Source organism: Sordaria macrospora, chromosome 7, assembly GCF_033870435.1.
Source record: "Sordaria macrospora chromosome 7, complete sequence".
Lineage (NCBI taxonomy): Eukaryota > Fungi > Ascomycota > Sordariomycetes > Sordariales > Sordariaceae > Sordaria > Sordaria macrospora.
This window is the reverse complement of record NC_089377.1, coordinates 2,357,644-2,373,750: the sequence shown is the minus strand read 5'-3', so window position 1 is coordinate 2,373,750 and position 16,107 is coordinate 2,357,644. Positions and strand designations below refer to the sequence as shown.

Below are 16,107 nucleotides of genomic sequence, written 5' to 3'. Positions count from 1 at the left end.
ATACACAGTACAGATATATCAGGATTTGTTGTCAGGCGGAGGAAGTAGCAAGTCATCTCCGCCTTCTTTGCTTACAATTTGTGAAAGGGTCATGGAGTCCTGAGTCTCATCATTGGCGCCCGAGTATCGCGAAAGTAGCTGGGATTGAGACCGTGTCTGGGACTCGTGGTTTGTTTGACTGGCCGAGCCGTTGCCTTCCGCAGGACCAACGGACTTCCGGCTGCCGTAAGTCCGAGTCGGTGCTGATCTGGGTGGTAAGAACCTGTTGGCACCGTTCACAACCTCAGCCGGGAGGCTAGATGAAGGCTTGGAGTTAATGGACGTCGATCCATTTACAGAGGAGTCGAAACCCTCGCTCAACCTATCCACGGCGTGACGACTTCGATAAATCCGTTGTGGCAGTCCTATCCCGCGAGGCCCGCCTTCGTCTGAGGTATTAGGACCCGATGCTGAAGTTGGGGTAGAAGCTACAGTTTTGGTCGTACTCTTTCCGCCCGCCCCTTTCGAGTATCTGCCTCGCCGAGCAATTACGGGAGAGTCCACGATGTCATCAGACCGTTTCCGCTTGTTGGGTCTTCCTGAAGTGGAGACACTTGAAAAGTGGCTGGAGGTAACCTCATGAGACATGTGATTTTGCTCCAACGAAACACCCGTACTGTCAGGAGGAGTTGCTGTGAAGGTGTCAAGGGGCCCGATCCTCCCAAATGCACCACTCCCCGAAGAGTTCTCGATCAATTGTTCCCGAGATACACTCCGGGTCACTCTCTTCATGATTGATTTGGGAGGTACAGCTTCCCTCCTCCTCGACTTCTCCTGAGCAACGGAAGGCGGCGGAGGCAAAGGAACCTTGCGTATACCCTCCGTCGATGTTGGTCGCCGAACAGCAACACGCCGCCCTTGATCCTGAAGACCCATGACCACACGATGTTGCAGAAACGGAGGTGATGTCTCCTCCATGTCGGGCGGAGTTGATCCCATGTCGGCGATGCCGTCTGGGTTGCCCCCTTGGGTTTCTTGCGGTGGGTTCATTCCGAGATTATTGCATGCATTGATTAGCGATGCTTGAGAGTCTTCATTTGTTGACAGATTATCGCATGCATTGACAAGTGATGCCTGAGAGTCTTCATTTGTTGACAATCCTGCCTGGCTGGTGATTTCTTCGTACGCTTCGAGTTGTTGGCGTTGCTTGTCGAGAATTGTCTGGTATTTCGTTGATGCCACCTTCATCAATTGTTCGACGACGTTGGAGATCTTTGGCCATACCTCATCCAAGGTTATGCGGTCATCGAACAACTTCACAGTGTCAGCATCTGGATCAACAATCCCTTCCTTCACTGCCAGTTGCTCTATGGCGGTCAAGCACTCCCGCAATTTTCCCTTTCGTTCTTCGTCGATCTTTTGCACCTTGGAATATGTTGCTTGAAGCTGGGCCGCTTTTTCCTGCCAACTGGCAAGCTCTTTCTCCAGGTCGGTGATGCGAGAAGACCTCCGTTGATTTGACTTTTCGAGTTCGAGTGACTTCGCTTTTAACTCCTCAGAAAGTGATGAGCATTTGCTCTCCGCAGAAGCAAGAGTAACTTTCAAAGACTCAATCGCACTAGTATGCTGTCTCTCAGTCTCTTGCAGCCCAGTGTAGTTCGCTTCAAGCTCGGCTGCCTTCTTTTGCCAAACAGCGAGGTCTGCCCCTAAAGCACTGATCCGAGTAGATCTCTGATGGCGAGATTCAGCGAGATCATCCGATCTTGTCTTCAATTCTTCAGCAAGGGATGAGGATTTGTTCTCGGCTATAGCCAGGTTGGCCTTCAGAGACTCGATCATGCGAGCCTGTTGGCTTTCGGCTTCTTCTCTTCTGGCCCTCTCTTGTCGAAGCTGCGTCGCCGCTTGGTGCAAGGTGTCCCGTTCGCTGCGTAACTGGGATATCTTCTTGTTGAGTTCAGCAGTCTCCCTTTCCTTTTCTGCAAGAAGCTCCCGCCGGACGAGATCAACCGATTTGCTGCTTGCCGACTCGATGGCCGCCTCTTTGTCCAGGATCAGCTGGTTGAGTTGCTGGACTTGAGACCCGAACTGCTTGACCTCGGAGACGTAAGCCTCTTCTTTTGATTGGATTGTTTTCTCAAGTTGTGAAATAGCTGCTGTTCGAGAGCGAACTTCTGCCTCCAGCCGCTCGATTTCTGCTTGGGCGAGTTGGAGTTGTTGGTTGAGCGGTTGGTTGTCCTCGTGGGATACTTCCAGCTCCACGGCATGCGCCTGAAGTTGACTGAACTGGACTTGCTGGTTCTCAAACCGTTTCTGCAAATCTTTCAGCTCCACCTGACAAGTCTTGAGTGTCTCTTCCTTTTCGGCAACGCAGCCGGCAAGTCTGCCATTTTCCGTAAGATTTTCGTTCAACTGTTGACTCAAACTGTCCTTCTCGTGGCCTAACTGTCTCAAGATCTTCTCCATATGGTCCTTGATGTCCGTCGAAATTTGGGTTGTCGTTTTCTCGGTGGTGCCGGAGGACACCATGACAGCCTCAAGCTTTGACGTGATGCTACCAAAGTCAGTACACAAGCAATAAATGGCCGTCGAATCTACTTACAGCTCCAATATCTCTTGTTGCTGGCTCTGTAGAGCTGACAGCGCTTGAGGTTGCTCTGACACTGCTTTGGAAACAGACCCAACTTGTTCGGCAATCTGGTCCAATCTATAGAAATCAGCTCAAGCACATCCCACGGCCCATGTAACATACTCACCTGGTTCCAAATGCATCCTCGTTCCTTGCTTGTGTCTGGATTGCCTGCGCGTTTTGTTCCTCCATCTTGCCTAGAATGTCCTTTTGCTGAGACTCCAGTGCTTCGAAGCCCCCGTTGGTAATCTTGAGAGTTTCAAGCTGCTGTGATAGCATTCTTACAGCTTCCTTTTTGTGGTTCAGTTCGGCATCTTTTTGTTCTATCTGGCGTGTGAGGTTGTCGATTTGGCCGTACACTAGGGAGTCTGTCAGAATTTGTCGCTCGAGCAATACAGATCTTACTTACATTCCGCGGTGTCCTGTCTACACTGACCGACTGTCTGGCGAACCTTTTCAAGCATCTGGTGTCTTATCACCTCTGCCTTTTGTAATGTCTCTTCCAACGCAGCACCATGTCTGCGTTCGGTCTCCCGGACCTCCTTGATGGTCTTCTCCCACTGCGATTTGGACATGAGATATAGCTTTTGTTGTTCCTCGATTGCTGCATTGAGGTGGTCTTTGACTTTGCGATACTTGTCTTCCGCCTTTGACCCTCGCTCTATGGTGGCTTCAAGCACTGCCTCCATCTCGGTGATCTTCCTGGTCATTTCTCCTTTGGAATGTTCGAGCTCGTCGATCTTGTTGGCCATTTTCCCATTGGAGTGATCAAGCTCTCGAATGTCGCTGGCTTGCTCCTCAATCTGAGCAAGATATCCCTTGGCCTCATGTTCGCGGTCCTTGATTTTCTTCTTGAGCTGCTTGATGTAATTGTGGTATTTTTCCTTCAGCTCTTGCCGGGTGGAGTTGTGCTGAGTAGTGAATCGGTTAAGAACACCAGCCAGGTCCTTGGTGAATTCCTGACTAATCTCGATACTCTTGTTGTTGGTGGTCGGGCTCAATCTGATTATCTCGCTGCCGGGTGTACTGGTGATATCGATTATCTCCGATCTTGCAGTTGTAGAGACAGCCGCCCTTCTCCTGGACACATTTGAGCCTTCCAACGGTGGCCGAGGACTCTGTTTGTGCACAGCTCTAGGCTCCCCCGTGGTGTGGTGTCTTTGTAACCGGGCGGCCGGTGTAGCTGCACGTCGACGGATTGGAGAGACACGTTGAGTCCTTGAAGAAGAAGAATGGACCTTTTCGGCTCCTCTGCTGGGCGGTTTACCTGAGCCAGCAGTGTTCGTTTTGTGAAGTTCATGAGATTTGCGGGAATCTAGGCGGCTACTGTGCGACGGGTATCCATGATGAATAGACTCGGAGGAGAATGGACTGGTGCTCTTTGGCTGCCGAGTGTCAGGGCGATCGAAAGATCTCGTATGTGCCGCTCTACTGGTAGACTCCATGTTGACGATATCCTCGGTCTCAGTGTTGCCGGGAAGAGTATAGTCGTCCGTGTGAATACCTTGGTGGTGAGGCCTGTCAGTGTGTGACTGTCCGCCTTTGTGCGACATAGTCGTACTTGTGGGTGAAGACTGATTTTTTGACTGGCCACCCCTCCCTTCGGACTGATACTCCCCATCAATGGCAACCCCTTTCTCGTGAGATATTAGAAACTGGTTGCCATCACCACCAATGTGTTCTCCGTTAACGGCTACGGAAGGAGATGCCTGCTGCTGTGGCTGTCTTAACACATTAGCTGTGGAGGCTCGAGGATCAATATGCAAGTGGGAATCATCCAGTCCCGAGGCTGGGTTAAAATGTTGACTGGTCTTCGAACGCTGTGTACTGATAGATGGCGGTGGAACGGGCACTGGAACCTGTAAAGCTCTGTGGGCGGACGGTGGAGACACATCTGCATAGGGGCGTTTCTTTGGCCGAGGGTGAGTGTCAACCGTCCGTTTCTTCGGTTCTTCAGTGTCTTGCAATTCGTATCCATGAGGCCGGTTGTGTGCAGAGACAGCATCATTGCTGATCCTCTCCTCTATCTGCTGTCCTGGCAGTGGTTCTTGTCGAGGAAACGGGATATGTCGAGTTGTGTTGTCTTTTCCAGGAGGCTGGGAAGTCAAAACTGGCAATTGAGTACTCTGGTAGAGCAGGCCAGGATTCCTCAACTGCTTTGTGAACTGTCCGGGATTAATCTGGAGCGGAGGACCGAACTCGAACTCTTGTTGCTCTAGCTCGAAGGTCTTTTTCATCCTTGGTCTTTCAAGCAGCCCCATGTCCTCGGGAGCAAGTGGCAAGCTTCTGGGTGTCTCTTGGATGATATCTTGTGACGTTTGTGATTTGTTCTGGTATGCATCGTTATGGTCTGAGTTGTCACTCGCTATCCCCGAGTATGGTACCATGCCACCGCTGCTGGGTTGCGCATGTTGATAGCTTGTAGGCCCTGTTGGTGTTTTATCCTCCGAGTTTTCGAAGTTGAAGGGTCTCGTGTGAGGTGGTCGAGCCATGTTGGGCACCTAGAGGCAACTCGAGCATTGGTGATCGATCATTGGGACGCCGGGGAGAATGCTGGACGGAATTGACCCCAACAGCTGGGATAGTGGCCGAGACGAGGTCAAGTGTAACGAACGACAAATTCTGCAAGGAAACGAAGATTGGAGGGCTTCCTTCAAAACCTCTGAGCAAGCACAAATTCCCTGGAAAGCAATTCTGAGCGCAGAAATGACTGGTGAATGAAAGATGATCGACGTCGGGAGGAAGTGTTCTGATTCCTTCTCCCAACGCTTGTTCCGAGCCATCATCAGTCACAGATAAAGTGGAAGCGGGAAGATTCTGCATCAGGTGCTCCTTCCGGCTCAACCAGCAACTGGTTGGTCTTTCGGCCAACATCGTGCCTTCTTCTACAAGCGAAGATTAAGTCGACACTGACTGAATTACCTGTAGGCAGGTGGCAGGTATCAGCCACCAGTTAACGAAAGCGCCTTCCTAATCATGGAATCCTGGTAACAAGACCCGACACGGAAGGTCAACCTCGAGATCTCCACTGTCTATTATTTGGATGTGATGGAAGGATCATGACCTGCCAGCCAAAATCGCATCCATCCAGAAGTCGCAGAGGGGGTGTTATCTTTCCGCGATGGTCAGGCCCATGTTTCTGTGTTCCAACCTCCAGGAGGAGTCTTGATATCAATCTGGAAGGGAGAACTAGACTCGGATCCGGCGTCCCATAATTTGCGTGATACAAGTTGAGATCTTGGACATAGATCAATGATGTACTCAGCCTTCTCCTTCTCAACAATCTTTCTTTACACGTATAGCACTTGCCTAATTCGCGATCACGAACCTTTTCTCTCGCGGAAGGATCCCATGGAGTTTGACACAAGGACACCTCACCTTGGGTCTGTCAACCTCCGTAAGAAAAAGGGAACACAATTCAGTTGGATGACCTCGCTACCTGCAATGCACTCATATCATTGGAACTGGTACACCACACCGCTCGACCACTGTCCTAGGTACTGACCGTTGCGAAGAGGTCGCGTACATAACACCCAGCCTATGTACCACTGCTGTGATACCTCTTTCATACCCGACCACAGCGTGGTAGAGGTGCCCTGAATATCTGTGTCAGACAGACAAAGAAGGAAGGACCTGCCATCACGATAACTCTCAACCCGTCCAAGCCTTCCTTTTCTGTGGAATGAGCTGTAGCGATTCTAGCAAGAGCTACCACTGTTTCAAGACTAGATGACGTCACTTCCTAATCCTATGTGAATAGCGCACGGCATGTGTGGTTAACGACCTTATCACTTAAATCTCGATGGAAGCCTGCCTAAACCCCATGGTTTCGCGGTGAGAATGAAACAAGTGGGATACGTCGATCCAAATGTGCATCCCCTATTTGAAGCTGCTCGTTTTGACCCCTCGCACGCTGAAGTACGGCCAGAGACGAAAATGGAAGCAATCCGTGTCATTTCGGAGAATTGGTTTGATTCAAATGCCACATGGCACCGCACCTCACATAAGTTGGTATCAAAAGAATCCATGCAATGGATGTCGGGCGGGATTGCGGTGTGGTATCGTGGTTCCCCTTTTTAGGAGCCCGAGAAATGACGTACGGTAACTGCCATAGGTCAATCCCGAATGCAAATGCAGACAGACAACAGTTCCGCATCTCAAACGAACGTGGTCGGTCACGGATGTCACGGACCATTTCATCCTGTCATTCTTTCTCGGTCCCACCCGACACATGTCGCCGGGCCAGTCCGGGACCCTGTTGTCGGTGTCCGGGGGGTGGGAAGCGTGGTTCGGTGAACGTGGTCGGTCAGGTCAACAAAGTGATGACAGGTGGGACCGGGCCGGGGCTTGTCCAGATCCGCGGAATCTCGGCAGTCGTGAAACGAAGTGTCCGTGTCGGCGGCATGAAGTCAAACGTTGGGGAATGCCAACCAGACGGACATTTGGAAATCTCATCATCTTTCTTTGGGTGCTCTCTATTTTTAGCCATATCAGAAAGTGAAATGCGGGAAACAGACTTCTCTTTTCTCCCAGTTTCGGCGATACCGACAATTTGGGACAACTTTGCTTTTTGACCCTTTCGGCGCGATCGGTCGGGATTCAAGAATTGTGGACCACAAAACGGTTCTTGGCATGTCGATCGGTTTGAGAGCGGAAAAAAGCCACATGGAAAAGGGGTTTGAGTAGCCATTTTGTCGGTATAAATTATTGTTTGACCGAAAGTTATGACGTAGGCTACAAGTCTCTGGCGGTATTGTGAGTGGTGACATTAGGATGGAGATGATGGAGCCATCCGGTGGTTGTGGTAGGTGTCTGCAATAAGTGGGTTCGAACTGGACGGGATGCCAAGGTTAATAGAGAGGATTCCGTGCGATTGAATCAATCTCTCAGCGGAAGACCATGTCGAGATGCCGTCGTAGTCAGAAGATGGCTTATACACCGCCGAAATCTTGAGCAAAAGGAGAACGCCGTATCCCTTAGACCGATGGTTTATGTTGTCAATGAGCAAGTTCACTGTCGTCGTCAAAAGCTCCCGTCTTGCAGAGGGCAGCCGACATGCAACTCTATGATTGGCCAGATTCCGCCGGGCCCCTCTCGGAATGTGGGGCACGGATACTTCGACTTTGGCGGGAACAGCTGGTCTGAGCCCCTTAGGAGTTAGAACAAGGAAAAGAACTTGGCGATCCTTCACGGGAGACACCCAGAGCGACTGATACGAAAGAAAAGGATTTTTGCGGTGATTTTCCCGTGCGGCAGATCAACATCTGACGTCCAGTTTCACAGAGAAGGTCAGGTCATCTGAGATTGAGGACGAGTTTCTGTGCCAACATCAACTCCAACCAAAACAGCGTACTGCCGCTTGCCAGAACATTTTCCATGCCCATCCCACTGACACCGTCCGTTGAACCGTCTTTGACTACCAGGTAGGAAGCTTTGACGACATGAACCATATTCTACGCGAATTTGGCTTCGTTCGTCTTCCAGCTGATTTTGATACCTGTGGTTCGCGGGAAGTACGAAAGGCTTGTGGTCGGTCATCATGATCTTTTCAACTTGTTCCACTCCTCTCGTGTCAATGTTACGCGGCGGTGTGAAACTACGATGTCCATTGGTTATCTCGATCGATAGTTTGAGATTCAAATTACTGACGGCTACCCAACGTGGATTCTTAGTAGCATTGGTATTTCTTCAGCTGACGTTAAACAGGAGATTGGTTGGAGGGCGAGGACGGGCACACGCTGGAGATTCGCCCAGACAGTTGACAGAAAAGGGTGGGCATCCATCTCGCGTGGCATGAACCAGGGGTCCACCTCATAGAACGATCATCGAACATTGGAAGCTTTCGAAACGTTCTGTGCCCCGTGTGTCGGCCAGCCCTGGCAATTTCGCCCTGCCCTGGCTGTCTGGCCTGTCTGGTTCCGAACTGCCGCCCTCCACGTTTCCATGGACCCTGGCGTGCGCCATGGCAGCGAGACCCAGCTTGTCAGAAACCATGATGCTATTTGGGGCTCATTTCAAAAGCCATCGTTGTGTCGATCATAGGCCACCATCTTGGATTTGTTCCTGGATCGTATGTCATCTCTTTTTGATCACTTTCTTTCACCGTTTTATCTCTTCTCATCTTGATGCCGTGCCCACCATGTCTTGGCACTAATATGTGATGGGGATGGCCGATGGTTTCTGGCCGGTCCCTACAGTACAATGGCTTGCATTGACACGATGAACGCAACTTGCAACCAAGAGCCATGGATTGCCGAGAGGCGAGGTGCATCATCCAAAACGAGCGGAAATCATGGGGGCTTCTGGACGCCTTCTCGAAACCTTCCTCAAGAGGACAAGTTTCAATCTTTCTCGCCAATCTCAGGTACCACAACAGCGCCCCCAGTTGCCCCTGTCCAGAATTCACGGCTTGTGAGTGGCAGTTCCGCCCACAGGAGCGCCATTTTCAGTGCAACCATCCGAAATGCCCATTTCATGCAAACGGGAAACGGGCTTGGCTGGCTTGTCTGGCGAGCTCCATCACCAACGTCCGACCAACCGTGAAAGAAGCCCACGATGAAGACGCGAGAGGCCATCCTCAAGACATTCTTCAGCTGTTATTTCCCAGCTGTGAGCTTGCCGCGGGGACCCTAGGGCTGTTTCAGTGTCCTATACTAGCTTGGATCAAGGGGAAAGACACGTTCGGCTACTCCCACGGCATGATGGCAAACGATGGGGCATACCGAAGTCCAACCTAGCAGGCGCCGAATATTTAATATATTGCCCGTGTGCGGTAGCGAGACCCGGGTGTCCTCGTAACAGACTGATTATGCGTGATGCATTTTTATGGTAATGATCATGCTCACCGACAACTTTGGTGTCAGCCCTTTGCATATGCGCAATGTGTTGATAGTTTGCAATCGATGACGACACGGATACATGTAGTAAAAACTCCGCGGCAGACCCCCAAGACATCAGTAAAAGTGTTGGTCAAACCATTAGGAAATCCAATGAGCCGGACCCTTATCACCGTAAACACGGGCCGAACTCACCGGGCTTGCGAATAATAGCTTCAACAGTTCCTGGCATGCGTGCGTACCCGTCTGTAGAAGCATCTTGAGTAATCCGAAGCCGCAAAGGGCAACATCTTCAGCCAGAGCTTTCATGAGGACTGGTCATCCTCCAGGCCTGGGCAGTTGAAATGGCAGAACGGCAGATGTGAAGCATGAATAAAGTAGAGCCTGGTCAGGTACCATGTAAAATCCCGCTTGTGGCTGAGATTAACACCCTACATTGGTGAATTCTTATATGAGTTTGTCGCTATTGATTTTGTGTTTGGTTTGGCGTACCTGACTTCCAGTGAGCTTGAAGGTGTTGACACTTGACATGAACTCGCCATGGACACATCTCACGACCTCGGAAACCTTGGTCAAGACAGACTCTCGCATGCCATTTCTTGCATCTTGTTATTAGAGAATCGATGCGGAGCCAGGTTGTGCACAACTGGTAATCGGAAAGTGGTCGATGTTGTCCTTGCAGAGGTTTTATCTTGTCCATTGCGTGTGGCGCGTAGTTATCGGATGATAATAATGGAGGTCCGTAGCTAGGTCTGCCAGCTGTGGCTGTGAAAGGACTTGCCTGTCTTTGGCCAACAGCAAAACACCCGCCAGCTGCCCAATGGCTGCACAGAGCCACGCACAGACAGACTTGGCAAGACCAAAAGGCCGTGGAGACACATCGAGTGCCAAGCCACAAGGGCAGGGATGTTTCACCTTTGGCATCTGCCCGTCACTCATTCACTCCATTTCCCGCGGAGCCGTTTCGTTTTTACTTTTTTTGCTGGCCCTTCGTCTTGGCACTGACAGCCTCGATTCCACCGATTTATTTTTCGGCCGTGCCCACCTACAAATGCCAATCCACCCACACACGGCCACACGCACGTTTCCAGGACTCCCGGGCGGTCAAGCGACTTTTGCGACACGGGCGCTCCATCACCATTGTCTCTTTAACATCGATTACATTCCACCGTACGTCAAATTTTCCAGCAGCTCGATTTTTCTGCGACTTGTTTTTCCCCGCGACGCATTTTTCTCGCACCTCCAAACCCGCGCGCCCATTCCACGTCACCCTGTTTAGGCGGTTCGTCGTGTTGCATTAAAACGCGGTGCTCCGTACTCCATCGTGACGGCAGACACACGGATCTCACGAATATCAAAGTGCCAAAGAGGTACGTGCTTTTCATTTGGACTCATATCAACAAAGTGGTCCGAGCATCATCAAGTCCGCAGTAGCACCTTCCACCTACCCCCGTCGCCCTGTCACCACTACGGACTACTAGTAGTGGGAGTTGCCCAGCGCGGTACAAGACGTGCTGCTTTGGCTTCAGCTTCAAGTTCCTCGAACGAACAAAACATCCCGACCGACGACCTCGCTCTTTTTTTTTTTTTTTTCCCATTCCCCATTCCTCGCTCCTCCAATTGCACCACCGGTGGCCAACGCGCGTTTGCATCTTCTCGTTTCGGAGCTGGCTGTTTGCATTACTTCGCAGCTTAGCAGGCCTCGCTGCATTGTCTGGGTGTCTGGCTATCGTCTCATCGGACGTCCATCGATATTCATACATAACGCATTTTTGGTCAGCGCGCTTTGCCTTTCACCACCTGCATCGTCCTCGCTATCCTTTATTCCATTTCTCCCCCCAAACAGATATATGAATCTTGTACCAGCTCCCAAACCGCTCTGCGGTGCTTGCTTTTCTATTACCATTACCATCGCCCACCTTTCCAGCACTAACAAATATTGATCTTGCTGTTTCCGACCGTGCTGCCTTCCGTTCAATCTGATCGGAACTCCAATAGCTAACTTGCATTTCCTCCTTAGCTCCCAGGAGCTGTCACTGGTCAACTCTTCGACAATCGACACCCCCCAGAACGATCCACGCCGCATCGTGCACGCACTTTCTCGGCTCGATTCCCAGAAAAACAACACGACGCAGCTACCACGTGCGAACGACCGGCGATTGTTGAAGCGCAGGACATAACAAAGCTCGAGCTGCCAGCACAACCGTCGGTGCTCAGCAACATTTGTTTTGCGGGTCGTCTGGAGCTTACAAAGCTACGGCCGTCGCATTGCTCTTCTCTTTGAGCGGCAATAGACAGGTCGCTTCGAACTTATCGATCCAAACTTGTCTGTTGCGATTCGTCCAACTCATTTGTTTGACGGTTCATCCTGCATCGCAACATCTCGGCATTTCCCGTCGTTTCGGAAAGAGCACAGCTTATACCCGTAGCCAACGGAGAAAGCGGAGCGTATCTGACCCACTTGTCTTGTCAACTGACGAAACCGGAAATCTCGGTCACGATTCTCGGATTCTCTTCAGCACGTAGAACAAACGGGCTGTGCAGCGAAACCTCGAAACTCGATCAGCAATCGGGATACTGCGACGGTGCAACGACTAGATTGACGTCGTCATATTTGGGTATCGATCGGTGGTCAAGGCGTCCCGCGTGTAAGGACCCCTGGTTTGGATTGCACTTGAACCGTGCACGATTCAACCTCATCGATACTTCAACGACAAGGCCATACGGCTTCAAGAGACGTCTTTAGAAATCAAGCTCAACAACACTAGACGGCTGGTACCCTTTTGAGGTCTTTCCCTCTACAGCTTCTGGCTTCCTTCTGAGGTAAGAGTTCTCATGTTCGCCACCCGCTGATTTGCTCTGGTTTCCTTCCGCCCACCTCATTGTTCAAGTCAGGCAGGTGTCAAAAATGTTGTGTTTCATGCCTCCAGGGCCACCGGGAGACGCGTGCAGGGCCCACGCTTTGCCAAGTTCCAATCAACTGTTTTGACATCCCCTTGAACATCTTGATCCATATCATAGAGCTTGCTCACCGCTCAAGTCACCGTCAATCGCCTGCTGACCTCACGTTATAGCTCTTATCTCCATCAGGAACAGCACTTGATCAGCTTGCTGTTTTCTGCCATATCCGAATTCAGGGTCTAAACTTGCCATCCGGCTGTGCGGAGTTTTGCCTCAACAGACATAATATCCCTGCATCACTTAAAACGATATTCCACGATTGGTCGACACTCAAGATGTCGGAACCGGAAACTGCTACCGCCGCTATGGGAATTGGTAGCGTACTAAACACCAAGGGCGCCCAGGCTAATGCCGCTCAACTCGCCCAAGCGGCTCAGGCTGCTCAGGTCGCGCAACCAACACAGCAGCTTGAACAATCCGCTCCTATTCCCCAACTGGCTACACCTGAGCAGCAACACTCGCAATTGCTCACACAGCAGCAGCAACAACAACAACAACAACAACAACAACAACAACAACAACCTATGGAGCGTGCCAGCTCGCCGCACGCTTCCGTGAAGTTTGAGCCAAGCATGTCCTATCCTTCACCAACTGGTATGGGAGCGGCAATGCCCGTTCCAACTGTTCCTGGCGCACAGATGACTCCTGGGGGACAAATGGCTCCCAACAACCAGATGGCTCCCAACAACCAGATGGCTCCCAACAACCAGATGGCTCCCAACCAGCAGATGGCTCTTAACCAGCCGATGGCTCTTAACCAGCCGATGGCTCCTAACAGTCAGATGAATCCCAATACCCAGATGGGACCCAACCTCCAGATGGCCCCAAATCCTCAAATGGCTCCTAACGCCCAGATGGTCCCCAATGGCCAGATGGCCCCCAATGCTCAGATGGCTCCCAATACTCAGATGAACACTCAGATGGCTCCTAATGCTCAAATGGCGCCTGCACCGATGGGTATTCCTGCTATGCCTACTTTACCAGGTGTCCCATCAAACAACGGCATGGTACCTACTGTTCATCCCTCTTACAAGCCTCAGGTGGAAGGAGGTGCGCCACCGGGACCGCCTCCCAAAGCCTACGCGTGCTCCACCTGCGCCAAGGCTTTCGCACGGAGAAGTGATCTCGCTCGTCACGGTAAGTGCCACCGGCTTTCTCATGTCTTGCAAAAATTTGCTAATTATTTTGCAGAGCGGATTCACAGCGGTATCCGCCCTCACGTCTGTGATTACCCCGGCTGTGGGAAACAGTTCATCCAACGTTCAGCTCTCACCGTCCATCAGCGTGTGCACACGGGAGAGAAGCCCCATCAGTGCGAGAGATGCGGCAAGGTATGATATTCCACTCTTCCACTGCGAAACAAGGATACTAACGATCATATAGCCCTTTAGCGACAGCAGCTCTCTTGCGCGTCATCGCAGGATTCACTCTGGAAAGCGTCCCTACAAGTGCCCTTATATGGACTGCCAGAAGACCTTCACTCGTCGGACGACCCTGACGAGGCACCAAAATCATCATACTGGCACTGTTGAGGAATCTGCCAAAGCCACAGCGGAGGCTCTCGCTAGGGGAACGTTGGCAAGGACTAAGGAACGCTCGGAGAGTGAGCAAGTTTCCAACCAGGCGACGCCGATGACCACTCCTTCACCAGCACAGCGACCTCTGTCATTATCCCCAAGCACGGGATTGGCCAACATGGAGATGCAGTATCTGCAAAACAACACTCTTCCAGCCCACCTTCGTGGAGACGTTCATGTCCCCAACGCACCGACGACTTCACCAGGCTACAGCAACGGTCTGACCAGGCCCACGTCGCATCCCACGGGGTATGTCCCCCCCGCAACAATGGAGCCTACTGTTGAAACCCAACAAGGGCCCGGTAGTGCGACTGGCAGTCCTCAGATTGGAAGTGCGGGTTGGGCGTCTCCTGGTGGTGTCGGATCTCCAGCACAAAGCCCCAGCGGTAACGGCTATGTGTATCCGGACCCAGAACCCTTCCCCGGCGCCGGCACGGCCCAGATGTTCTACGACAGTGCGGTTTCGACTGGGAGACGTCTCGGGAGCGGGGAGCCGCAGAACCCCTCCTATCATACTTAGTACGGTTTGAAGGATCGTGGCTCGGACTCCCCTGTCGACTCTCAGGGTCAGAGCCCCTACAGCTACACCAACAGCTCATTCTACCCTGATCCAGAACCCTATGTGTCCGGTACCGAGCAATGACCTGCCAGATCGCGATTAGGCGGGAAGTGTGGAGCCGCAGAATCCTTTCCATATCAGGATGGATCGGAATACCGGCTGGAACTTGGATTTCAACGTTTGTCTCTTTATCGGAAGAGCCTTTGCTGCCGTCGGAGCAACGATCCCTCCGTGGTTCAGAGTAGAGAACCTCCCCAACAAGATTTTCCACTTTATTTTTTTCTCCCTGGTGTCTTCCGTTATCTCCATATCTCGAAAAGAACTATAGGTTTTGCATGACGGTGGGCTTGACAGGAAAAAGCGGGTATCATTCAATTTCCATTCACGTTATCAAATAAACACGGTCTGGACCGGCGTGGACTATCCTAATAATTCCGATGGCGGGATAATGGCAGCGCCTCTTCTTTTCCGCTTTTCTGCTTTGTTCCTCTTCTCTCCATTGGCTTGCAACACATCTCTGCATTTATCTCGCTCAGCATTACGCCTGCAATGTGTCGCAATGACTCGCACCAACTATCATAAACCGACTCACATTTCAGACTGGGAAAGAAAGGGAGCAGATGTTTTCATACCCTCGGGGTAATGGTTTGTGTCAGGTTCGTGGCGGGTCAGTCTTGAGCTCTGTATGATTTCAACAGCATGGTTCGGTGTGGCTTCTGGGATTTTCTTGTCATCTTGTACTTTTCCCGATATCGTAAACTCGAGAAAGCGAATGGTTGCTCTAACCTGGTTTCAGTCTTCCTCATTTGGTTCGGAAATACGGCGAATGGCAAGGTTTCTGGTCATTGGTGTTCGAGGCAGTTTGACTCTAGATCTATCTCGAACTTGTTTTCATCTCCCATCCTGGAGCAATACGTTCAAACTCCTCAGTGTGTTATATCAATATGGGCGCTGACCGTGTACGAAGCACCAACGTCCGGTGTTAAAGCAGAAGCAGCGTTATAGCAGTTATAGATTTTACATCAGCCGTTATCTGCAGTCTTTTAAAGCATGTTTATATTTCCCCTGTACTTTTTGGTATTGACGTTGTACGTTGAAAAGCCACATGATGGCGGTTGAAAGATAGCCAAACTTCAAAACCGTATTTTACACTGGATCCACTTTTCTTGGTTTTGTCCATGGCGTGCATGTCTCTGGCCAAATAAGAAAGGGACACTCGGGCATTGTTCAACACACCCAACTGACAATGGAGGAAACAATGTAACTTCGGTGCATGATATGATGGGTAATCTATTCACATCATTCTTCCTGTTACATGATCAAGGTTGAGAATTGCTGCTCACAGTCGGCACTCAATGTGGCTCGGGCTTGGCCTTCCCGGGAAGAAAGCGAATGTTCCTGTTGTTCTGCGTAAGTACCTCGTAGCTTCCTTCCATTTGAGCCACCTTGTGCCTGCCAAGTGAGACGGCTGCGGCAATTAATGTAATGTCTCGGTATAACGCACCCCCATGCCTGGTAAGGCTGGGAGCACCTTCCATTTTGGAAGATAGTTTGACGAAGACAAGTCAG

At 51.1% G+C, this 16,107-nt stretch overlaps 2 protein-coding genes across 2 annotated transcripts; one reads left to right on the top strand and one right to left on the bottom strand.

The window, feature by feature from the left end:
- Nucleotides 1–18: 18 nt before the first annotated feature.
- SMAC4_06145 (uncharacterized protein) lies at nucleotides 19–5,097 on the bottom strand (the record flags this gene model as incomplete). Its single annotated transcript, XM_003344812.1, has 5 exons — nucleotides 19–2,359; nucleotides 2,618–2,683; nucleotides 2,733–2,964; nucleotides 3,015–4,731; nucleotides 4,990–5,097. The coding sequence occupies 5 exons, from the start codon at nucleotides 5,095–5,097 to the stop codon at nucleotides 19–21; spliced, it is 4,464 nt and encodes a 1,487-aa protein (XP_003344860.1).
- Nucleotides 5,098–11,450: 6,353 nt separating this feature from the next.
- SMAC4_06146 (uncharacterized protein) lies at nucleotides 11,451–15,860 on the top strand. Its single transcript, XM_066090398.1, has 4 exons — nucleotides 11,451–12,264; nucleotides 12,516–13,539; nucleotides 13,594–13,733; nucleotides 13,786–15,860. The coding sequence occupies exons 2-4, from the start codon at nucleotides 12,678–12,680 to the stop codon at nucleotides 14,497–14,499; spliced, it is 1,716 nt and encodes a 571-aa protein (XP_065947774.1). The 5' UTR covers nucleotides 11,451–12,264; nucleotides 12,516–12,677; the 3' UTR covers nucleotides 14,500–15,860.
- The last annotated feature ends 247 nt before the right edge of the window (nucleotides 15,861–16,107 follow it).